Source organism: Primulina huaijiensis, chromosome 5 (assembly GCF_012295235.1).
Source record: "Primulina huaijiensis isolate GDHJ02 chromosome 5, ASM1229523v2, whole genome shotgun sequence".
NCBI lineage: Eukaryota > Viridiplantae > Streptophyta > Magnoliopsida > Lamiales > Gesneriaceae > Primulina > Primulina huaijiensis.
The window spans coordinates 16,806,535-16,831,607 of NC_133310.1; the positions used below are offsets into that span (position 1 = coordinate 16,806,535).

Below are 25,073 nucleotides of genomic sequence, written 5' to 3' on the forward strand. Positions count from 1 at the left end.
AAGTCCACCCTTTAGTTGTCTATTCTTGGTAGAGTGTGTTAGATGTTTCAAATCGACTGGATTAATATTATATGTATCACGTCGACTTAAGTTCTCGAAAGGATATACATGACAAAACTTCATTTAAGCTAACTTTTGGGTAAGGGTGTCAATTCGGGTGGATGGGGTGGGTTGAGCAATAATACTATTCCAAAATTGCCCAACCGCTTAACCCTAACCCGAACCCAAATCAACCCGATCAACCCGATTTTGAAGTTTTTTAAAGAAAAATAAATAAAATAATAATAATAATAATTTAATTGAAACAAATAATAACAAAATCTCCCTCATATATATGATTTAAATTTGATTGTAGAAAAATAAAATATATTTACTAAATCAAATAAAAAATTCTTTAAAAAATAAAAAATGTTCAAAATAAATATTAAATTATGAAAATTTATGATATAAATATACAATAAATATTTTTTGAGACATTCAATATATACAAATGTATGAAATATTTATTAATTATATTTTTTTTAAGAAAATTAAAATTTTCGAGTCAACTCGGGTTGACCCGAACCCAACCCAACCCGATCATTTTTTTTCAGACAGCTATCGGGTCCAACTCGATCTTATCCGAATCCGAAAACTCCTAACCCAAATCTTATTTTTTTTCGGATTGGTGGGTCTACGTTTGGGTTATGTGATACTACAAAAAATAAATGCAAAGAATTAAGCACAGGTCAATCTTAACAAACCTGTTTTAAAAAAAAGATAAATAAATTATTTATTTTTGGATGTTCACTATATATTTCGTGAATAGACAGAGAAATTAGGCTGTCAATGTTTTCGGCAAAGTGTCGGTGCTTCTCCTCTTCCCGTATACTCACTCTACTACTCCGGAAAAAGCGCCAAAAATACCGCTGTTAAATCACTACTCTCTCTCAGCGACTGGTTTGGAGAGAGATCCCAAGCAATGGCGTTTGATCCCAGACAAGTATTGGCAGCTGTGTTGACCTTCACCATGTTTGCGATGCTTGCCAACATGATTAAGCGCGATCATTTCGATTCTGTTCATGTAGGTTCTTCATATCCAAACCTTCTTTCTTGTTCAATATACGTCTTGTTATGTTCTTCCTAAGTAAATTGGTAGTGTTTTTTTTTTTTTATCTTCTAATTTTTCAAGCTTAGAGTGTGTAGAAATGGGAGATTTTGCATTGGCTGTCTTCTTTTGGGTGCAAGCTTCGGCCTTTACGTTGGATTTTGTGTCTTTTAATTTACCAATCTGATGTCTACATGGATCCAAATTGATTGTCCTCATGTGCTTTTTGGTATGGTACTGTAAGATCTAATATTGGGAGCTTGCAGCCGCATCGACTTCTCGATTTTTTTTTTTCTCATTTTGGTTTCGTCGAAGCTGTGCTTCTGCCTTGTGGTTGAACTGACATTTGACGCTCACACAAGCTGGTCATCAGTCCCACCTGTCTGAATATGCCAAATGTGAAAGGCCGGGGTTTTATGATCTGTAACATCTGATCCAACTACAGTTTTACACTGCTTTATCTTCTTACCAATCTGCTTCAGTTGTTCTTGTTCTGGATCTGATTAAAAGTTAATGGATTGGGAAATTGTGTTTTGTTGTCGGCTTAAACACTTTTTTTTCTTGTTTCTGTTTATGAAGCCAACCGTTCATGAGACCAACAAGGCTTCTGATAACAGCCTTGTTAGTGTCACAAAAGGGGGTGATGGACCTTGGAAGGAGGACGGGGTCACCTTGAAGCCTTGTTGGGTGAAGCCAGTTTTGCGTTAGTAGAAGATAATTTCAGCTCTATTTTTGTATGTCTTAATTTTTGATTATCAGATAATGTGTTTGTGTTGTGTGATGTATCGGTAGCAGAGGAGACAGATGAGATGCATGGATATGCCACCTTCTCATTGACTAATGGCCCTGAATACCATGTCTCTCAGGTACAATGAATTATCAACTAGACTTCAATTTCGTAAAAGAAGTCAAATAAGATGTGTGTTTTAGTAATTGGTTGTCTTGATTAAATTCATTTATCAAAGTTCGAAGAGTTCTTGTATTGGACTTGTTTCTTATGGTCTATTTCTTTCAAAAGCCGACTATGATGATGTCAAGATGTATTTTGTAGTCCCTTACCTTTAGAATTCCCTAGAAGCAAGAGTCCCCGAAGTGTTCATGGCAATGATGGTGTGAACCTTCTCAGAATACTTCAGAAAAGTTTATCTGTGCATTTACCTAGCCAAAACTTGTATGAATTGCTAAATTTGTTACATGTGCTTCTGATAGACCAGAAGTTGACTTCAGTATGAGTCGTCTTATTAATTGTCTGATTAATTGTCTTATTAATTTTCTGATTAGTTGCTTCATTATTTTTAATCTGACATCCGTCATTTCATTGTAATTCATTAGATTGCTGATGCGGTGGTTGTGGCCAGGTATCTACGGGCTACCCTTGTAATCCCAGATATCAGAGGAAGCAAACCTGGTGATAAGAGGTTAAAGCCAATTTCTTTAATTAGAACTTTTGTTTGCTTGTATGTATGTTTGCATGTGTACTTTCTTTTGGCGTTATCTGAGCTTCGCTTCTTGATCTAATTTATCGATTTGGCATCAGTAAAGTTATCTGCTAAAATAAACCGCTGCACATTTATCTCAGAGCAGGAAAAAGAAAGATGCAATATGTGCATTTGGGTTTCATATTGTACCAGTGGTTATCTCTCTCTCACTTTTTGCTTCATTTGGTGTGTATTTGACGCCTTTCAGCCATCAGCAGTTTGTGATATCATCAAGAATTACGTTCATTTATTGTATGCAGAAATTATGGATGACCACTATTTTGTCCCATTTTGTTAGAATTTGCGTACAGTTATCACCGCTGTATAGAGAATCTTCTTTATTGAGTAAACTTATGTGCAATAGCCTTTTGATTCTCATCAGCATGGATATTTCTTTGAAATATTATCCTAAATGAATGACGTTGTTCAGCTTCTTTGGTGCCCATCTTGGATATCACGCAGAAAAATGTATGAAAATTTCTGTAGTAGTCACTAAATGCATGTCAAGTACAGTAAATATTCTATCTGTTAATGCAATTCTCGACAAATTAATTTTTCGTGACTTTCAGGAGCTTTGAGGATGTCTATGATGTTGAAAAGTTCATAGCAAGCCTCGAGGGCGTGGTCAAAGTTGTTAAATCTCAGCCTTCTGATGTATCAGCTCGTAATCTAGCAGTAGTGAAGGTTCCTAATCGGGTTACTGAAGAGCACATTGCAGAAAATGTAGAACCAGTTTTCAGAACTAAGGGAAACGTAAGGATATCCACTTACTTCCCATCAGTGAACATGAAAAAGACAAAGGAAAAGACCAATACAGACTCTATTGAATGTCTGGCAATGTTTGGAACCCTGGAGCCACAATCCGGGATTCGCGAAGTGGTTGACTCAATGATTGACCGCCTAAAAACCGCAAGTCGGAAGTCAAATGGTCAGTTTGTGGCAGTTGACTTGAGAGTTGATATATTGGAGAATAAGGGCTGTCACAAAGACAATGGTTCTCCAGGGTCCAAAAGCTGTTATGGTCCACAAGAGATAGCTCTCTTTTTGAGAAAGATTGGCTTCAACAAGGATACCACAGTGTATGTGACTCAAACAAGATGGGACAGCAGCCTTGATGCTTTGAAGGACTTCTTCCCAAAAACTTATACAAAGGTAGAATTTTCATCGTCCTATGTTTTCCTTGAAATAATGATGTTCCTTTTCTCTCCCGCTGTTCATCTTTTCTGAGATTAATGTTAGCTTTTTTCTTGCATGATAATCTCATTGAATGTTTCTTGTCTCTTACACCACCTTTTTTTTCCATCAGAGGCTGATACTAGGGGTATAAATGAGTTAGGTTCAGGCGTTCAGCTGAGTTTTTGAATTTTTTTGGCTCATTCATTATGAATTTGAGCTCGAATTTACCCAAATTATTGTTGATCTGATGAAAATGGAGTTCAATTTTGAATATCACGCTTTATGTTATGAAGAAAATTTGGACCAATTTTTCAATAGTAAAGATAAGTATTTATTATTTATTAAATGATTGTCATAGATCTTTAGTTTGTATAATATTTTACAATATATATTTATATAGTATATATACATATGGATATATAAATAAATAATAATTATAATAAATGCTTTATTGTCGGTTTTTGACTTCTTGATAACAATGTTAAAGCTCAAATTTGGAAATAATTGAGCTCGAGTAGAATAGATCCGAGTCAATTCGAGTTATCTTATACCCTTTTTGGATGATAGAAGTCTAACCTCGCTAACATTTTTCGCTGCCTTCATAACTGTTCCAGGAGGCAATAATGCCTATGGATAAAAAGGACGAATTTCTAGACTCTGAAACTTCTGAATTCGAGAAGGTTATTGACTTCTACATTTCTTCCGAGAGCGATGTCTTTGTTCCGGCCATCTCAGGCCTATTTTATGCCAATGTTGCTGGAAGGAGAATTGCTTTTGGCAGAAGTCAGATACTTGTACCCGCAGATATTCCTGATTCTTCAGCTTCTTCTGAAGACTTCATATCACATTATGTTTCGAAGAAGAACCACTTTGCCTATTCATGTTTTTGCTAGCTCATTTGGTACGAAGGGAACACAATACTCACGCGAGTTTGGGGTGTTGGAATCTATAATCAAGGAACTAAAAACATTGGCTTGGTATTGTATTATATTCTTTGATTGTAAGAAGAGATGATCTCAGTGTTTCTGCCTAAAGGTTTTTGGTAGGAATGTAATAGTTACAGGTGCCTGTTTGCGTTGTAAGACGTTATACTTCATTTCTTGTAACTAGTTTCATTCACTCTCATTGTCATGCATTTTCTGATGATTGTTCGAGCACAAATATAATTGTTGGACCACTTTCCATGTATTCTGACTTTTCCACGAAGTTATTTCTAATACAATCAGAACCATAGATCATAATCAGATCATGACCTTGAGTGACTTTTTTCATCCGATATCCAACCAATGTGCATGCGTGTGTGTGTGTGTGTGTGTGTGTGTGTGTGTGTGTGTGTGTGTATATTTAAAACAAAGAATTAAAATTTTGATTCACACAAAATGTCGAAAATAACGAGAAAACATTCACAATAATTTTATTTAATCCAAAAAACTGTTTATACATATAAAAAAAATATGCTTGTATTTATAGAACAGACTCGCAGTAATCAAAATCGAAAAATACTTCAAAAAATGAGAAGTATATAGTTAACATAATTATAAGGAAAATCTAATCGATTTCGATTTTTCGTAGGCCATTTTATTATCTTTCGTACAGTTCCGAAATTTTGGTAAATAAAAATTGCATTTCTCTGGTTGATGCAAGGATAAAATCTTTGTTTATTTTCTCTTCTTTTTTTTTTATTTTATTTTTTAATTCAGCAAGCTGCTGAAACATTTTGTTTTTAGATTTGTACCAGATCAGCTAATTTCAGCTCCTCCGAGACTTGCATCTCTTTTGGTTGCAACATGCAGCCTTAACTTCTGTTATAAGCGAAAGCTATCATATCATAGTCATAAGCTTTCCAATAGCCATGTTCGAGAATGTATTAATAAATTTAATAATAATTTTACATAATGCCATGTCAAAAGAGATTAAATGTCTTTGCTCTTTAATATATCTCTATCAAGACAGAACCATTATACAAGAAGACTTGCTTCTTCACTCTTTTGAGCTTGCGATCTCCTCCCACCTTTAAAAATCTCGTTTTACTTGTAATATTACTTTATTACCACCAATGACGCCATCATGCTTCTACGCTACATTATTCTCTAAATCATTCTCGTTCAAACTCTTTCATAATTCAACGTAGCATGCTTGAGTTTGCATGAACGGTCATAGCAAGAGCAATCCGCATCTGTTTCTTTGGATAATTATTACCAGAAAACCAAACCTCAGAGACCATTGCTAGCCTATCATTATGTTTGTTTCTAACAGTGTCAACAATCATAACACACACAGAATAGAGTACAAGCCAGATATCTGATTATGTCAAATCCACTATCACAGACATGTATGTAGATCAGTTTCTCCCTAGATCTCGTCACAACTTCCACTACGAAATGGATTAGCTGAACTCGAGCCTATTTTACACGAAGTTAAACTCATTTCACCGAATTATCACAACCCAAAATGTATTCTGTATTATATATTTTGTATAGTATAGATACATTATCATGATGAATCATTAGCATTTCCAGGAACAGTAGCACTCAATACCATTTCATCCGCCTCCAAGTTACCATTCTGCATTATCAAAAAAAGCCGGGTCAATCTCAGATATCTATCTATACTCGGCACAATTTATATATAACATATATACCTCCTCACTCCTGTTATGTAGGGGAGTCGTTCCCAGCGAGGTGGTCGTTGCCTTTGAAAGGTCCCGCAGAGTTCCCTAAAACATTCACATCTATGTTTGGCAATCTTGCAAACTTACAAATCAATTAATCTAGCTACAAAAATAGTATACCCACTGCCAAAAATATTGGTCTAAAGGCAGACCCTTGGTAAACAAAACCAAACCGAAATAACAGAAAATATTTCCAGTTCCAGGGCTCGCTAGTAGTAACAACATGAAATTCATTGCATGGCGTAACAAAAAGATGGAGGCAAAAGAAAGTAAAAACAATGGCAACTAACAGAAATCAAGAAAAGCCTGCCATCTTGCAACGACTATAAAATCACAAATGTTCAGAAATGGCATCACAGATATATCATAACAAGTGGTTTTACAGAGGCTTCATGATGATACTTGGCAATATGTAATGGTAGCCTTCTCAAACTTGGGGTTTTCAGGCTTAGAATATGAGCAGCATAAAAATATCAGAAAATGAATAATTCACCTGCAACAGTCTGTGATTTGTGACTCTGGTGCATCTCATCAAGGTGAGCACACAGGACATGATCATATATCAATGATAGAAAGCAAACCAGAGAAAGAATAATTATATCAACCCCAAATGTACCTTATTAGCCCACATGAGTCCACATGCATTACAAAGTGATCTTGGTCCTTCTGGTCCCCGGCGCATCATTGGGGTAGACTTTTCATTAATACCACAATGCCGGCAGCTGGCAAATATGTTGTAAAAAATTCAGATGTATATTTAATAATCACAGTTAAACTCTTATAATTGATGCAATAACTCAACATATAAAGTGTTCATACACGCCTGCTCAATGACTAGTTAACAAGAAAGCTTCTCCCCACCTGAACAATCAAATTCTCAATACTAGACTTTATTTGATTTGAAGCATGCTCTGAAAAAAGCCACAGGGAAAGAGAACCATAAAGAATGATACAGTGATCTCCCTCACTAAATCCATTTTTTATATACCAACTTTTCCTTCTTCCATCAAACAATTATCCTTCAATTTTGAGCAATTAGCAGTAGTGCAGTACTTCTGAATGATTTTGCACACTCATCTGGACTCCTATGAGCAGTCATGAGTGTCTACATGACTACATATGCCAGCTTTCATGCAAGTCATCTTCACAAAACTATGACCTACGATTAAACATTGTTCCTGCTTTCATGCAAGTCATCTTCACAAAACTATGAACTACGAGTAACCATTGTTCCAGCACAATATTTCCAATATATGTGTTAGCAATAACAGAGTCACAAATCAAAACTTAAAAGGAATGAATCATTTAGCCATATAATATCAAGTTAACTTTCGGAATCCGAATCATTTTTTCATAAACAATCGGATAAAAACAAGTGCTGTAAATAGGTAGATATACAATGTCAAGAACCTTTAATAGCATAGCACAACTCTTTAGCACCAGTCATCAAAAGAGACAGAAAGCAATATTTTTTTTGAGTTGGGGGAGGAGTTTCTTATAAGTGAGTCTTGAACCCGAGACACATCCCAAACTTGACCTTGGTGCCGAAGGCGCTATAAGCCATCGGCAACAGAAAGCAAAGTTCTGTGTTAAAATACAAAAACTGCACAGATGACAGAACTTACAAAGAATCTTGAGTTTGCGATCCTTGGCCATCAATTGCCCAGCTTTGATTTGAGTCCCAACTCGATGCAGCTGATGCAGAATCGTCAAAATTGGGCTTCGAGGATGTAAACTGTCCTTTATTCCTTTGCATTCTTTAAATGAATGAAAAAAAATTCATAAACGAAATTGAAAAATCTGGAACATCAAAACTCATCTCAAATCAGACATAAAACTTGATTAAAAAAAAGGACTCTCGTACCTCAAAGCAACTTCCTTGCGAACAGTGTAACGTATTTTCTTGTCGAAATTTCGTTCTTTCCGCTTCTCACGAAATCTTACAAGTGAAGCCAATCTCTGAGGAACATTTAGCTTTTGTGGGGTACTGGATAATCCCTATTGGAAAAGTATCAAAAGGTGTCACCAGAAACAAAAAGATGCTATCATATCAGAGACAAATACAGAGAGCAACGTACTCTGCTATTAGGAGTAGATATTGGAGCTGTAGGAATGATAGGGGCTACTTCACGCCCTCCCAATAGTAGAAGTACAGCTTGAACCTGAAAGACATAATCAAAACAAGTTGCCTAAATAGTCTAAATGAAAATGGAAAAGACATTAAGAACCCCTAGAAAACTTTACATATTAACTGAGAAAACTTGTGTTCTGAAAATCACAGCAGAGTATATCTTTTAGAATTAAAACTTTGAAAGCTTCAAAGTAAAACTCAGAATATCGACATAAAATTTTCATCATATTACATGTAAAAACCATTCATCATGATGCAGGTACAAACAGTCTTGAATTACCTAAATTAAGCATCATTAATTCATAAGATTCATAATTATGTAAGAGGACAAGAATTGGATATTAAAATGGTGTAATTTAAAGAACCCGAGATTTATCCATCTAGAGGATGGAGTGACTAAATGAGTAAATGTTTTTTGGAGAAAAAAAAAGTATAAATTCCAAAAATTTTCCTCAAAATTTGTACTGCTTTAAATGACAAAGCAAAAACCATACAGAAAAGACAGCTAAATAAGTCCAAGAGACCTGTATTAACATTACTTTGTACCTGTTGGAAATAAATGGTGAGAACTCCAAGGCAGATTCATAACGAGGAAATTGAAATAATATTGATAAACCAATTGAGATTATATGAATGGAACCTTAAACAAAGGTTGCCAAGTGCACTATCAAAATAAGTTACCAGACCAGTACTCTATTCTAGGTGCAACTACCAATTTGAATGATTTGAAATGGGGTAACTAAAAAGGGTAGCTTTCAAGATGACCCTAAAAATAATAGAAAATTGAACCGTTCAAAGGCATGTATGATTTTGTTAATTGAGAGCATCATCACAAAAGAAATCCAACTGAACAGTCATGCGTTGAAGATTAACAAACCAAGTGTAAAAGGTAAATAACACAATGCAGTCTTCATTCAACACTGAAACAAGTGAACTTTTTGCTTGTACTCAGACACGGATACCCTTTCATAAAGAGAATCATTGGATTCATCATAGCTTGTTTCCTAGAAGGTACACGTGAGTTATCTAGTCTTAAATAGTACTCGAAAGTCCGTCATAATATGAAATCTACGAATTGACTCAAATAAAATAAAATGATTGCAATGCAAAAACAAGGATGGCATAAATTTCAGTTTATATGGGTATGAAGGAACCTTTTCTGGAGAGACAGAATCAAACACATAAACTTGACCCTGAAAGGACAATGTGAGCTGATTATTGTTCTCACTATGCCGCACCAATGCGCCATGGTTATCAACTCGATTTCCCATATCAGCTGAAACATCTCCATCAAGTACTTCATTCACCCCACTACTACTACCAACATTATTATTGTCGCCATGCTCGTCTTGATCTAGTACACTCCCATTACTTATGTGATGATGCAACCCGTTATGACGCTGATCTTGCAAGTAATGCATAATTCCCGATTCGGTTCCATCCATTACATCCATCTTCAGCCTATACAGTAACACAGTCACCCGCACTCACACGCCGACCACTTCCATTCTGTCTTAAATTGGAATCGCATCCAGCAGTACAAGAAACCTAATTTGATCCCACACAGAACTTCTCTAATTCTTGCCCGCCTGAATTGTTTCAGCAACAATATAGACAATTAAGAAAAAAAAATCAAAATTTAATTTTTTTAAAAAAATGAAAGAAGTGGGTGCTTTTAAAACATTTAAAAGCCCCGTGCTGATTAATTACCACGAATATAAGAGATTAGATAAAAAAAAAACAAGAATTCTAGTGGAGAAGATGGTGGTATGACGGAGGAGATCGGAGATGTGGGGCAATGAACGGCGCAGACTGGGGTGAGGTGCAGGGAAGATGAAGATCGGTGGTGGGCCGTCTTTGCGCTAGGGTTTGAGCGATGATTAGTAACAACGGACGGTGTTTTATTATTTTTATTTTCTCAAATTAGCAAATTTGATTTTATTAAAAAAGAAGAAGCAAATATGAAATATAATAAACAAGGCTAAATTGGTTTTATATCATCAAACTCAAAACTCCCTACACCTACAAAACTTTACCAAAACTCCTTCAAAATGAAAAAATTGACAAAAACACCCTTATACATTATAATGATTATAATGATTGTTTTTCCTGGGAGAAATGGTATCAGAGTCTAGGTAAAATTATTTCAAACATACAACTTTATTATTACTGAGTAATTAAATGTTTGAGGAGGAGAATTTTGTCAATTAACATGAATCTGAACCCATGTTCGAGATTAAATATTTACAAAATATATTCTAAATCGTTGGAATATTCGACACAAGAAGATATAACCAAGGTTAGATATCAAGAGGGAACTCACCAGAATCCTAACGTAAACTTATGATTCAAAATAACATGTTCTTAGAAATAGTACCGGATTCCTCTAAACTCTCCGGAGATCTTAGAGAAATTCAAAATACGGTACAAAATTATGACAATATGCTATATTATGTACCACAAAATGTGGAAAAAATCCTTGAAAACCAGGAAGAAATCCTTGGAATACTAAAGGATATTCGAACAAGACTTCAAAATCTAGAACAACAACCAAGTTCTAGTAAAAGAACTTCAGAAGGAAGGTTGTCATCATCATTTGGTACTGAACCCTTATTACATCAAAAAGGGAAGGCCAAAGTGATATCAAAACCTTTAGCTGAAAGAAAAAAAAAAGATCAATCTAATCAAAACAGTCCTAGAAAAGAAATTATTTTGATGACAACTTTAGAAAAAATTGGTCAAGACGATCTCCAAAAGCTTGCAGAATCATTTGCAAATCTCAAGGTTGTAGATCTAAAGATGAACACAACTGGGGTGAACAACCTACCATAACCTGGTCATCTTCGCAGGAACCACCAATAGAAAGTCTGGGATCTCAGAATATAAATATGAGAAAATCTCAACCAGACTTTTACACGGGTGGAGAATCACACCCAACAGGAACGAGGTCAATGAAGAATCAAATTCCTTCGCACCAGACACCCTATGGGAAATCTGTTTTAGAACCTATACATCCTTATGGGGTTATGCTTAACCTAGATGTATTAGATTTCAAAAACATAGAAGATCTCATAGATGATTGGACATCTGCTATGAGAATCGCATTAGGAACAATTGATCTCAATGGATAAAGATTCATTAAACTTTTGAAAATGAGTCTTATGGGATCAGTTAAAATTGCTTGGGACAAGACTTCGGTAGAAACCAAAGAATCAGTCCTAGCCGGAGAATCTCTTAGCGAGATAGTCGGAAGAATGACTACCCTTTTTAAAGCACACTTTATAGGGATATACTATTGTAACAGTCAAGATACAGAGAAGAAAAATAATATATTCAAGCTCTGTATAGTCTTGAATTACATGATATACGTCTAGTCGATGAATACATTATGTTATTCATTAAATATAGATGAAATTCAGGAGTCGAAGAAGATATAGCAATGCAACTCTTCTTCGCCAAAAAGCCAAGTCCCTGGAGAGAAATGCTAATAAGGGAGTATGTCCCTGGCAATCCAGATACATTGGCACGAAGAGCCTCTTTCTTAAAAGGAAAACTGGCAGAATGGTGTCATTTTACAGAATTACAAAAAGAATTACAAACGATTACGAGGTATTAACAAACATATTCTTTTGTGTTGTAAGGAAAATGATCTTTTAACAATTATTGGAAGTAAACCACATAGACATAAGAGGAAAAGTTTCAGAACTCATCCTTATGCTAGAAGTGGAATAAGTTCTTGGAGACCAAGAACAGTATGGTCCAGACAGAAAGCCAGATCTTACAAATCTGGACAAAGAAGTGGACCATCAAGAAGTAGGATATCATCACAAGCATCGAGTACATCTTGGAGCACAGGAAAAACACCTACAAAGAAAACTTTCAGAAGATCTCATACCGAGCTAATGCAAGTTTTAAAGATTGTAATTGTTGGACATGTGGTGCTAGAGATCATATCTCAACCAACTGTCAAGAAAATGAAAAAGAGGTATTAAATGCTTCAATCTAACCCCGGATATTGAAGAAGCAGTTTATTACAAGGATCTTATTCAAGTATACCAGTTTGAGGATATTGCCTCAAGCGAAAGTATATATGAAGAAGAAGAAGTTTTGAGTCAGGAAGGATCTGATGGAACTGAATCAGAATCTTACTGAAGACGAGGTGTTTCGACACGAAAAACATGAAGATTTGTCTGGTTTCTTTAGCCAGACAATAATATCTAATAACATGGTCCAAAGAATAATGAAAGAAAATCCTAGTCTACAGAGATATCATGGATTCTCTGCAGGACATGTAAAAAAGTTCTGAGGAAATTTTGGCCTAAGAAATAGAAAGCATCATCTAATCTATATAGTTTCTAGAAGGGAAATGGCAATTCCGATGGAACTTACAGGAAATAGAATGGAGATGCAACTAATTCTTTCTGAAGAGATTAAGGAGGAATTACAAAAACTCAATATAGAAGTAGCACAGACCATGTCCTGGATTCATATTGGAGCAATCCAAATTATGATAAAAGCTACGTTCAAAGAAAGAATAGATTCACCCATTGATATTGCTATATGCGATAAAAGAATGGGGAACCTTCAAGATTCAGTACTGGGAACTATCTTAAGAAATCAATGCGCAGGAAAAATTGTAGGAGTAATCTATCCAAAAATTTCCTACAACCTGACAGATCGAGATTTCAATCGAGCCTTGACATTACATCAAAATTTCAAGGAAAAAAGACTAATGAAAGAAGGTAATAGACCATATTCTATTACTTATCAAATTTCATATGCTCTATCTAATACACATCATTCGGAATTTTTTTATTAGAAATGAGTTCAATGAAATACCTGAGATATTTGGAAAAGTTGCTCAGGCAATTTATCCAGAAAAAGTTGAGTTTCCCTTAATACAGAAAAACAGATATCCAAATACAAGACAAATCGATTCTACAGAGGAATCAAAGTCTTAGATTGGAATCAAAAAGACTATCTTCTCATGGAGATAGAATTACAAGTTACAGGTGGGGAAAAGCACATGTCCAAGAAACCCAACAGGAGATAAAAATCTTTCCCACGATAGGAAAGCTCATATGCCCAGAAGAGTGGAAAGAAGTAGAAATAGTACTTGATATAACAAAACAAATGAATCAATTTCCTTGTAATACCATATACTATTTAAAACAACCTATCATAGGGACTTACCAAGGAAATATCAATATCGGAGAATTGGAAGTTCATATCAAAGGAATTCCAGGAAAAGAACAAGATCAATTGGTTCTTGGACTAGAGTTTCTCGAGGAACATAAACTTTGGAAATGTTTAGAATATGGAATGGAGTTTATGGCGGAAGAAAGAATGTGGAAAATTCAATGACCACAAGTCCATTCTCGATATACATTCCAGTAGGGGTGTTATATGAACAATATAAAGCAGAATACTTTGCTGCTTATATTGACTCAGGTGCTGTAATTTGTACATCAAAAAGAGGAGTTTTTCCAAATAATTTAGAAGAGGAATTACCAAAAATTTCTGGAAGAGATTTTTCAAGAAGAATCTTAATATTATGTAAGGGGATTAAAATGACGGAAATTGTGATCGGAGGTGCTGGACAAACGCCTTGGTATAAGGTAAAAACACCACCGATTTATTTTCATGATACAGGAGCTGACATTCTGCTAGGAAATAATTTCCTACAAATGTTTAAGTCCTATACACAAGAAAATGAGACTAGAAGATTAGTATTTATAACACTGTGTGATCACAAAATCATATTCCAGCGACTCAGAGAGGCATTTTACCGAAAATTGCCAATCCAGTTTCGCAGCAAGCGTGATGATGAAGGAAAACTTCTAAACCCAAAAATGAAGGATTTTAGACGGTTTGGAGAAACAATTCTCTAATTAAGAGCAGATAAACCTCTCCAACCAGAAGAAATAGAATGTCTTAAGATAGATCTACATCAGAATGAGGTAGGGTTTGATTCAAAGGTATCACTAGAAGATGTCAAGAAAATGATCAAAGAAAATTACAATGAAGATCCCTTGGTACGGTGGGATAAAAATCAACTCAAATCATGCCTTAAAATTAAGGAAGGAAAAGAGTATGAATTTTTCAGATGCAAGACTATCCCAATGAATATAATTGATCAAAGGGATATGCAGATTATAATCAAGGAACATCTGGACATTGGTTTAATCAAAGCAGGAATTTCACCATACGGTAGCCCGGGATTTCTTGTAAGAAATCATGGTGAAATAAAAAGGAATAAACCCAAATTGGTTATTAATTACCAAGAAATTAATAAGATTCTGGAGTTTAGTGGGTATTTTATACCTATTAGAGAACATCTTATTAGTTGCATACGTAATGCTAAGATATTATCTAAATTTGATTGCAAGTATGGTTTTTATAATATTCGGATGTAGGAAGAAAGCAAGAAATTCACAGCTTTTTCCACACCACAAGGACATTATATATGGGAAGTATTACCAATGAGATTGACTAATTCACCTCAGATATTCCAAAGAAAAATGGATAATCTTTTTAAAGATTATTTCGAATTCATGTTTGTCTATATTGATGATGTGTTAATAGCATATAAAAATATGGAAGAACATATTAAGCATTTAAAGATTTTCTCTGATGTTTGTAAAAAGGAAGGACTGGTTCTATCAGAAAAGAAAGCAGTCATTGCCACAAGAAAGATTGAATTCCTCGGAATAAAAATCGATGAGTCTGGAATAATTTTGCAAGACCATATAGTAGAAAAGGTACAAAATTTTTCAAGCGAGCTAAAGGAAAAGAAACAACTTCAAAGTTTTATAGTAGTTGTTAATTTTGCTGGGATGTTTATGTAAAACCTAGCAAAACACAGGAAATTGTTTAGTCCATTACTAAAAAAAGATGCAAAATTTATATGGACGGAAGAACACACACATGGACTTAGCCAATTAAAGGAGATTTGTAAAAATCTTCCAAAAATGGTTATTACTCAAGATGAAGATGATCTGTTATTATATACAGATGACAGCGATCATTGGTGGGCGGTAGTTTTAACAAAGCTCACACTAGAAGGAGAACAGCCATGCAGATATTGCAATGGACTCTTCTCAGATGCAGAAGCCATAAGATGTCATATCAACGAAAAAGAATTTTATGTAGTAAAAAGAGCTTTCGAAAAATAGCCATTATTGCTACTTGCAAGGAAATTTATTTTAAAAGTTGATAATACACAGGTGAAAGCTTTCTTGAGGAATATAATAGAGTCTAAACCGGAGAAAGCAAGATTATTAAGATGGCAAGCGTTATGTCAAAATTATATTTTTGATATTGTGATTATAAAATCTCATGAAAATATTCTTGCAGATTTTTTTAACAAGAAATGGACAGCGGTGATATCGATGCCATCATAAAAATGCAGAGGCATTTGAGGGAACATCTTGAAATGCTTCAAACCGAGTTTAACAAGCTGGCCTTAAACGCAGAAGCTGCGAGAAGGCTACAACAAACAGATAAGAGAATTGTCTCTGATCGAATCACAGGATATTTACAGGCTTATACTCAGTTATGGTCTGTTTGATCTGTAATACAAAGGCCTCTCCTCCAAGGCATTGAGAAGCCACTGGTTTCCCAAATGGAGAGTACATGACTCTATACCTGGAGCAGGGGATTAAAATACCCCTAGAACAAGTGTTAGGTCGGGATCATCTCTATATAAGTGGACTGAAACAAAAATTGAGACTCCAGATCCTTATCTCGAGTCTTCAAGTCAACCTTCACCTGGGGATTGAAGAGGGAAAGATCAACCTTAGACCTAATACTGACAAGGGTAAATCTAAGGTTGATACTAATGAAGCTACAATTTCTCCATTTCAGGTTTACCAACAAAGCTGGAAGAAATTAAAAACAAGAGTAGGCGTTAACCCAGCTTCAATCAGGGTTGATGTTTCAGGGAAATATCCTAGGGTATGGATGAAACCAAATTCATATCCAAAGGAAGTCAAAACATGGTATGAATTCGGGGCTCTTGCCTCAGTTTATACCACATCACCAAGCTTCGTAGAAATTTCAGGACTATCTAAATGGATTTAGGAAGCCGTGTATGAAACATGGGTAAATAATGACTATTTGTCAAGATGAGATATTTTAGAGCTATAATTTTTCAATACAGCACCAGAACCCGCAGGAAAAGGCTCTCACGAAGCCTTTCATTTCATCAAGTTAAGGAGACCGGATGTTAATGTTCAAAAATTTATCAAAGATCCTCCGACAGAAGGAACACCCCTTGTTGCTTCAATAACTGAATATGACATTTCAACCAGAAGAGCGTAGGGTTTATGGGTCTGTCTAACTGAGATGGACAAGGTCAAGTTTCCGTTTAAATTTTATCACAATTCAGTAAACAGATCATTCCTGTTAAATACCATGACTGGAAAAACAACAAGTTTTGCAGAAAATTTATTCGAAAAGAAAAGAAATCTTTTATGGAACAGCAAGCTGCCGGAGAGTAAAGAGACTCGTCGGAAATTCTGCAATATGGCTCATGTGGAAAGATGGTTAGAACAGATTTGCCCAGAATGTCCAAACCAGAAGGAGACAGAATTTGGCAAGGGCTTCAGACCTCGGTCGGACAGGAAGCATCTTGCAGAAACAGGACCAAGTGGTAAAGGACCACAACCACGTTTTCCTCGGAGACATTAAAAGTATAAGATTCCTCGACAAAAATAAGTGGACATGTGACTACTATCACTTTTCCTTGGGGATAACAAAAGCTAAAGATTCTCCGACAAGAGATAGTGGGCATGTGACTAACCCACTAAATGAAGAAGAGAACTTGGACCCAATTACACCTATAAATGAAGAATAAATGGGAACAAGAAAATACACAAGATTTAAACCGAAATTTAGAACCAAATAAAATGTATGCTACTATCTTAAGGTTTCTAAAAGACGGATTAAAGCATTAAGAAAACAGCTGAGGAATTTTAAAGATTTCTACAAATGGTTAAAAGAAGTAGAGAACGAGATCTCAGCTGATATAATAAAAACACATATCTACTGGTTATGCCAGGAGATAACATCAGAAGAACGAGCAATTTCTAGATTAATGATCTAGAAAAGAGACAAATCGAGAAAATGTGGAGGGACCATTCAACCACCCACTCAACCCATAGTGCCAACCACAGCTGGAAGGCATTAAAGAAAAGTTATAGCAAGAGTTTGAAGTCCGGAAAACAAATCCGAAGGAGCTTCTATAAATAAGAAGGCAGAAAAAAGATGAAGACATCATTCAACCTCTTTATTTTCTTTCAACTATCGCAATATTTTCTCTTTCAAGTTTATGTGTGTTTTTATTTCGGATACTATAAGTAGTTAAACAAGTTTCTCCTCATCTACAGGAGGTTATTATGTAATAATAAGTTGTTATGTTTGAATAAAAAGACCAAGGCTTTTGCCCCTCTCATGTATTAATTTCAAATTGAACTGCTTTACTCTACACCCTGAGGTAGGAAACGAAACATGGTTGTGCTAAGTGTTGTCGAAGGGATCTGCGTCGATTGTGTGGTTAGACTGTGAGGAGCAGGCTGTAAAACTCGGTGGATATAACCCGACGGCACTCTTGTCAAAAAGATAAAATGTTCAATTTATTATACGGAAGCATGATGAGCCAATAAAAAAAAGATCATTTGAGATTGGTATATAGGCTGAAAACCTTGCGTAGCTGTATGTCTTGAGGCTATATGCTTTCAAAAACAGGCTCGATAGGTATAACAATGCCACATACCGAAATTATAAAATTAAGGATGATTTTGAAAATTTTAGAAAATTAGGGAGTTTAAACAAAGAAATAAAAGAATATAGAGTGAGGAGAAAGTTGAGAATGAAAATGGGGAGTGATTACAAATTTTCCCATAAATAAATAGATTAAAAACAATTTGGTAAAATAAATAAATTTAAAAAATAATTTAATACACAAATATCAATAGACAAATTAATATATGAACTTAAATTGAAATTTTAATTTACCTTTAATCTAAATCGCTTTTAAGTTCAATTACGGTTACTAATTTAATTAATTACAAGTTTTTTTAAAAATTATTTTATTAGTTGAAAATGTAAAAAGAAATTTATATTTAGGCTTTTATATCAAGTTTTTTGGTCTTTGGACTTATACATTAGTTTAAATATAAACAAAAATATATTAATTGTATTATATTTTTATCAATATCAAATTAATATATTAAAGTTGTGTATAAAAAATTTTAGATTGAAAATACCTCTATATTGGTGATAATAAACAACATCGAGTTGTTTCAGGTTATAACTGTTATTTTCTCGTATTAACAGGTTTCTAGTTGGACATCTTGAAGTCAAGTCGGACAGCCTAATCATCGAGATCTCAATTGATATACACAATTCTCTGGCTAGATATTCTAACTTCAGGCTACACATCTTTCTTCTAGAGCAAGTTACTCCCAAGACTCAAACTAGGCTGCATTAGAAGCTGAAGCTACAAATTGATCTCTAGCCAGTACACTTGCTCACCAAGTCAGTTTGCTAGTCGATTTCGAAGACGGGTTGCGAAACACTCCTAGAGTAAGCGGGAACTCAAGGATCGACCAGCGAAGCGAACATCCTCGAAGGACTGACAACGATAAAGATATAATCTGAAAGCCTTAATAATAGTTTAGGGATATAGTATAAGGTTTATAAAGCATGTTTAAAAAGAAGCTCTGTGACGAACCGTAACCTTAAAACTACTTAAAATTTGCGAGTAATAAAAGTTTTTCTTAAATAAATAATAATCTCTTAAAAAGAAATACAAATAAAATGCTTGTCTAAATATTTGAAATAAAAATGAGTACAACTATTATCATCGCATAAAAGAAAATATCATTCATCACTAATGTAAAGGCATCATCCAGAACGAGCATTTGAAAATACTTGTTGCTAGAAAAATCTTGAATAAATAAAAATCAGAGTAAAATTTTAACGTGCATAAAATCCTTTCATAAACTGGGCGGTCCTCGGGTTTGCACTGCACACAGTCCGAGCCAACTAACTGGTCCCCGACTCTCGCCTCCTCATACTCGTCCTCACCTGCATCGATCAAGTCTAGTGAGTCTAAAGACTCAACATGTATAAACTGAGAATAGTAAGTACTACATAATAAAAGCACATGCATCTAAAAGTAGCTCATACATACTTAAACTCTGAACGTACTTACATAAACATACTTACATAAGCATAGACGTGCCACCATTTCCGAAACATTTTCATAAACGTGTTTGCATCATACATACTTAAACATGCATCATCATTTTGCGTAGAGATATGTTTCAAAGCAAGTGACCTATAACATAATGTGCTTGATCAGACTAAACCACAGTACTGGGCTGGCAGGGATCATCACAGCCTTTCGACCGAACGTCCACTCCCAAATATATAAGATCCATGATCATATTTTACCGGGTGGATTGGTCCCTGATCATGCTTTACTGCAACTCAATCCTGATCATAACCCGGTCATGCTTTACAGGGGTAGAGAGATCCCCGGACATGTTCTCCAACTTCCAAACCCATTCATAATTGGTCACAAGACAATTCGCGTACCTCAAAAAGATAAAATATTTTCTTTTGCACGTCGAACATACTTATATTGCATTGAGGGCTTTGTTGGATCTCGTTTGGACGACTACTGTACATGCTAATTTTTTTTTTAAAATTTCCAGAATGCCTGACGCTCGGGCTGTAATATCTTACCGATCGAGCGCCGCCCGTCCAGAAGGCCTGGTGCTCGGATGGTAAGATCTTATCGCTCGAGCGCCGCCAATTTCAACGAAGCCTGCAACTCGAAAATCCTCAAGAAGAACACATTTTTGACACAGTTTGAGCAGTCACACAAGAAAAATCATAACTCACTCGTTTCTTGTCCGAAATTACGAATTTACAGTTAAATTCGAAGATATCAAAAAGTACTACGTTTTGTGTTTTGAAAGTTTTTCCATAAAATCGATTGAAAATTCATAGAGCTCGAAATGACAGCAGATTCGGTTTTTGAGATCTAAAAATCGTTTCAACATCTTAGTTCAAACTTTGCATAACATAACCGGATTTTTACATACAATATGCATCAAAATATTTATTATGACAAGATCGATGCAGAAAGTAAAATAATATACATGCCTTTGCGTTAAAACGCACGAAGATCACGAATACCGACGCGGTGGATTGCGGGAGATGACCGGGAGACGCTTGTTACACGATTCTTACTCGAAAAAAGGGCGTAAATCTCCAAAAATTTTGCAAGGGGAAGGGGTGGTTGCTGGACGAAACTTAGAACCCTACTTTTTTTTCTTCAAATGAACGTGATTGTGTGTGTGTTGTGTGTGCCGAGTGTGTGTGTGTGCATAAAAACGTGTATGTGTGTGTGTATTGATTAGGGAGATATTTAAGGGTTAATTAGTTTGATAAAAATACTAATAACCAATTAACATGCTAAATAAAATACTAATCTAACTATTTAACCACACTCAAAGATTTAATAAAATAATTAAGTACCAAATTTTCAAGATTAAAATTCCCCAAATTCAAATTAGTATTTTTGAAAAGTTTAAAATCTTAAAATCACCTAATAAATTAAATTAGGTTTTAAAATGTTTAAAATCTCATAAATCATTTAAAATATCAATTTGCTTGACTTGATTTAAACTACCACATTATTCATAAATCGCCTAAATCGTCTCCGATCTCTTTTCCCGATCCCGTGTCGAATATTCGCCTGAAATATAAAACTCAAGAAAACGTTTTAACGTGCATCAAATAAACATGTGGTAATTTAAAATAATACAAAATCATAAATCATGAATCGTAAAAAAATCATTTTAAAATTAAATAAATAATTTAATAATTTAATAAATGCATGGGTTTTACGTGTACTGATTTTGGGTTCTACAATTCCTCCCCCACTTAAATAAATTTCATCCTCGAAATTAACCCTTATCAAACAACTCTGGGTAGCGACTTCTCATATCTGCTTCGGCCTCTTAAATGGCCTCCTCCATTGATTGATTCAGCCACTGGATTTTGACAAACTTGGTCACTTTGTTCCGAAGTCTCCGCTCCTGTCTATTTATAATTCGGACAGATCTTTCTTCATATGACATATCTGGAACAAGTTGCAACGGCTCATAACTCAAAACATGAGAAGGATTCGCCATATACTTCCTCAGCATTGAAACGTGGAACACATTGTGTACTCCAGCTAGATTCGGTGGTAGGGCTACACGATAAGCAAGTGTCCCAACTCTGTCAAGAATTTTGAATGGCCCTATGAATCTCGGACTCGGCTTGCCTCTCTTCCCAAACCTCATAACAACCTTCATGGGTGCTATCTTCACGAATACGTGATCTCCTACGATAAATTATAGGTCCCTTCTTCTCTTGTCAGCATAATTCTTTTGGCGACTCTGGGCGGTCTACATCTTGTCTCGGATCTTGACCACCACATCTGCAGTCTAGTGAACAATCTCTGGGTCAAGTTCTGATATCTCACCGACTTCATCCCAATGAATCGGCGATCTGCACTTCCTTCCATACAGTGCTTCGTAGGGAGCCATACCTATATATGATTGAAAACTGTTGTTGTAAGTAAACTCCACTAGGGGTAGTTTCGATTCCCAATTCCCATGGAAATCGATCACACACGCTCGCAACAAATCTTCCAATATTTGAATCACTCGCTCAGACTGGCTATTTGTCTGAGGGTGGAATGTCGTACTGAATAGCAACTTCGTCCCCATGGCTGCATGTAAACTCTTCCAAAAGGACGATGTGAATCTCGGGTCCTTGTAAGACACAATAAAAACTGGGATCTCGTGCAATCCTACTATCTCCCGAATATAGAGCTCTACATACTGAGTCATGGAGAAAGTCATCTTTACCGGTAGTAAGTGTGTCGATTTTGTAAGTTGATCCACTATAACCCAAATGACATTAGATCCCCCGACTGACCTCGACAATCCAACAACGAAATCCATGGTGATATTCTCTCATTTCCACTCGGGAATAAGGAGCGGCTTAAGCATCCCTGTTGGCCTTTGATGCTCTGCTTTCACTTGCTGACAAGTGAGACATTCAGATACAAATTGGCGGATGTCCCGCTTCATCCTTGGCCACCAATACAGCATCTGTAAGTCCTTGTACATCTTGGTACCCCCTGGATGAATGGAATACGGAGATGTATGTTCCTCTGTCAAAATATCATCTCTGATCAAATCAATACTAGGCACCCACATCCTTCTTCTGTACCTCGCAATACCATCGGACACCGCGTAGAGTGCACTGCCATTGGCTTCATCCTTCAGTCTCCATTTCTGTAACTGTTTATCTGAAGGCTGACCTTTACGAATTCGGTCTAGCAAAGAAGACTGGACTGTACAACTTGGGAGCTCTGCCTCTAGGATAAACTTCTAGGCCAAACCTCTGAATATCTGACTGAAGATATCTCTGCGCTGACAGATGCGCTACGACTGCTAATTTCCTACTCAAAGCATCAGCCACAACATTAGCTTTTCTTGGATGATAGCTAATTTCACAATCGTAGTCTTTTACTAACTCCAACCACCATCTTTGTCTCATGTTCGGCTCTTTCTGCGTGAAGAAGTACTTGAGACTCTTGTGATCAGTGAATATCTGACATTTCTCGCTGTACAAATAATATCTCCATATCTTCAATGCGAAGACAACGACAGCTAACTCGAGATCATGAGTCGGGTAGTTTTTCTCATGTACTTTCAACTGTCTGGATGCATATGCTATAACACGACCATGCTACATCAATACTACGCCTAAACCGAGCTTAGAAGCGTCGGTGTATAACACAAAATTACATTGCCCTGATGGCATGGCTAAAACTGGCGCTGTGATAAGAGCTTAATTCAAAGTATCGAAGCACTTCTGACATTCTTCATTCCATACAAATTTAGAATTTTTCTTAGTCAATGAAGTGAGTGGCACTGCAATCGAGGAAAACCCCTGAATAAATTTCCTGTAGTAGCCTGCCAAGCCTAAGAAAATACAGATCTTTAATGCGTTCTTCGGCTCAACATATTCTTTTACCGCGGCCACTTTAGCTAGATCCACCTCAATGTCACTGCTAGATATGATATGTCCCAAAAATACTACATTCTCCAACCAGAATTCACACTTATTCAATTTTGCAAACAACTTGTGACTCTACAAGGCTTGCAAAACTGTACTCAAATGCTGATTGTGTTCCTCATGGCTCTTCGAGTATATAAGAATGTTGTCAATAAACACTATGACGAAATGATCTAGGTAGGGCTGAAATACTCGATTCATTAGATCCATAAAAATCGCTGGAGCATTCGTCAGTCAAAATGGCAACAATAAGAACTCGTAGTGCTCATATCGAGTTCTAAAGGCTGTCTTATGAACATCTGCATCCTTTACCTTCAGTTGATGATACCCAGAATGTAGATCTAACTTAGAGAACATTGTAGCTCCCTGCAACTGATCGAATAGGTCCTCGATCCTTGGTAATGGGTATTTTTTCTCGATCGTTATCTTGTGCAATTCTCGTTAATCGATACACAACCTCATGCTTTCATCTTTCTTTTTTATGAAGAGCACTGGTGCGCCCCATGGCGAGAAACTAGGGCGGATGAATTCTTTGTCTAGGAGCTTCTGAATTTGCTGTTTGAGCTCTAACATCTCTGCTGGAGCAAAACGGTACGGTGCTTTAGAGATTGGCACAGTGCCTGGAACAAGGTCAATGGCGAACTGCACCTCTCTCTCTGGTGGAAGGCCTGCGACGTCGTTTGGAAAAACGTCAGGAAAATTTCTGACAACTGGTACGTCAGATATCGACAGGGTAGGTGCGTCAGGTGTTGAAATAATACTGACCAGAATGCCTGACACCCCTTATGCATAAGTCTCCGAGCCTGCATGCAAGAGATCATGCGAGGGAATCTAACAAGGTCTTCGTGGCTACTCTCTTTATGAAGATATTTCCTGAGGGACGTTAACACAACACATAAACTTATACCCCAAAATACTAATCTTAACCTTATGCATAGTTGGAAATTCCTATCCAAAGTCTCCAAAATACGAAAACAACATGCTATTATACCCAAGTAAAATTCGAAGCATGAATGGAAAAAATAATAATACAGAGTTGAATTAAATAGGTTACCAGTGAGTAGAGTCGTGTCTGGGTTCGCCTCCTCGGCCTGAATGGCGAACACTCTCCCATGGATCGGCAGCCTCCACTGCGGGCAGTCCTTCAGCATGTGATCACTGGCTCCACACTTGAAACATTTACCCGAGCCCCATAAACACTGCCCCATATGTTGGTGGTTACATTTCGGGCACACTGGATACTCACCAGGCTTCTGAGGAGCCTTCTTTTGCGGAATATGACCTTTGTCTTTCGGCGGTTCTTGAAATGGCCTCTTTCCTTGTTGTCCCCGGATAGGTCTCTTAAACTACTGCTGCTGGGAATGGTGCTGCTGGGGC

General features: G+C 36.1%; 2 protein-coding genes across 3 annotated transcripts; one reads left to right on the plus strand and one right to left on the minus strand.

Annotated features, from left to right (window-relative positions):
* The first annotated feature begins 810 nt into the window (after positions 1-810).
* LOC140976701 (protein MANNAN SYNTHESIS-RELATED 2) lies at positions 811-4,918 on the plus strand. 2 transcript variants are annotated; one of them, XM_073440961.1, is made up of 6 exons: positions 811-1,063; positions 1,667-1,790; positions 1,880-1,953; positions 2,420-2,505; positions 3,135-3,717; positions 4,356-4,918. In XM_073440961.1, the coding sequence occupies exons 1-6, from the start codon at positions 962-964 to the stop codon at positions 4,632-4,634; spliced, it is 1,248 nt and encodes a 415-aa protein (XP_073297062.1). In that variant the 5' UTR covers positions 811-961; the 3' UTR covers positions 4,635-4,918. The 2 variants fall into 2 exon arrangements, with proteins under 2 accessions (XP_073297062.1, XP_073297063.1); XM_073440962.1 differs by having other exon boundaries at positions 1,883-1,953.
* Positions 4,919-6,023: 1,105 nt separating this feature from the next.
* On the minus strand, positions 6,024-9,997 carry LOC140976702 (GATA transcription factor 28). The gene is made up of 7 exons (XM_073440963.1): positions 9,698-9,997; positions 8,491-8,574; positions 8,277-8,410; positions 8,038-8,169; positions 7,029-7,134; positions 6,383-6,457; positions 6,024-6,306 (listed from the first exon to the last, which is right to left on the minus strand). The coding sequence occupies exons 1-7, from the start codon at positions 9,995-9,997 to the stop codon at positions 6,235-6,237; spliced, it is 903 nt and encodes a 300-aa protein (XP_073297064.1). The 3' UTR covers positions 6,024-6,234.
* Between the last annotated feature and the right edge of the window lie 15,076 nt (positions 9,998-25,073).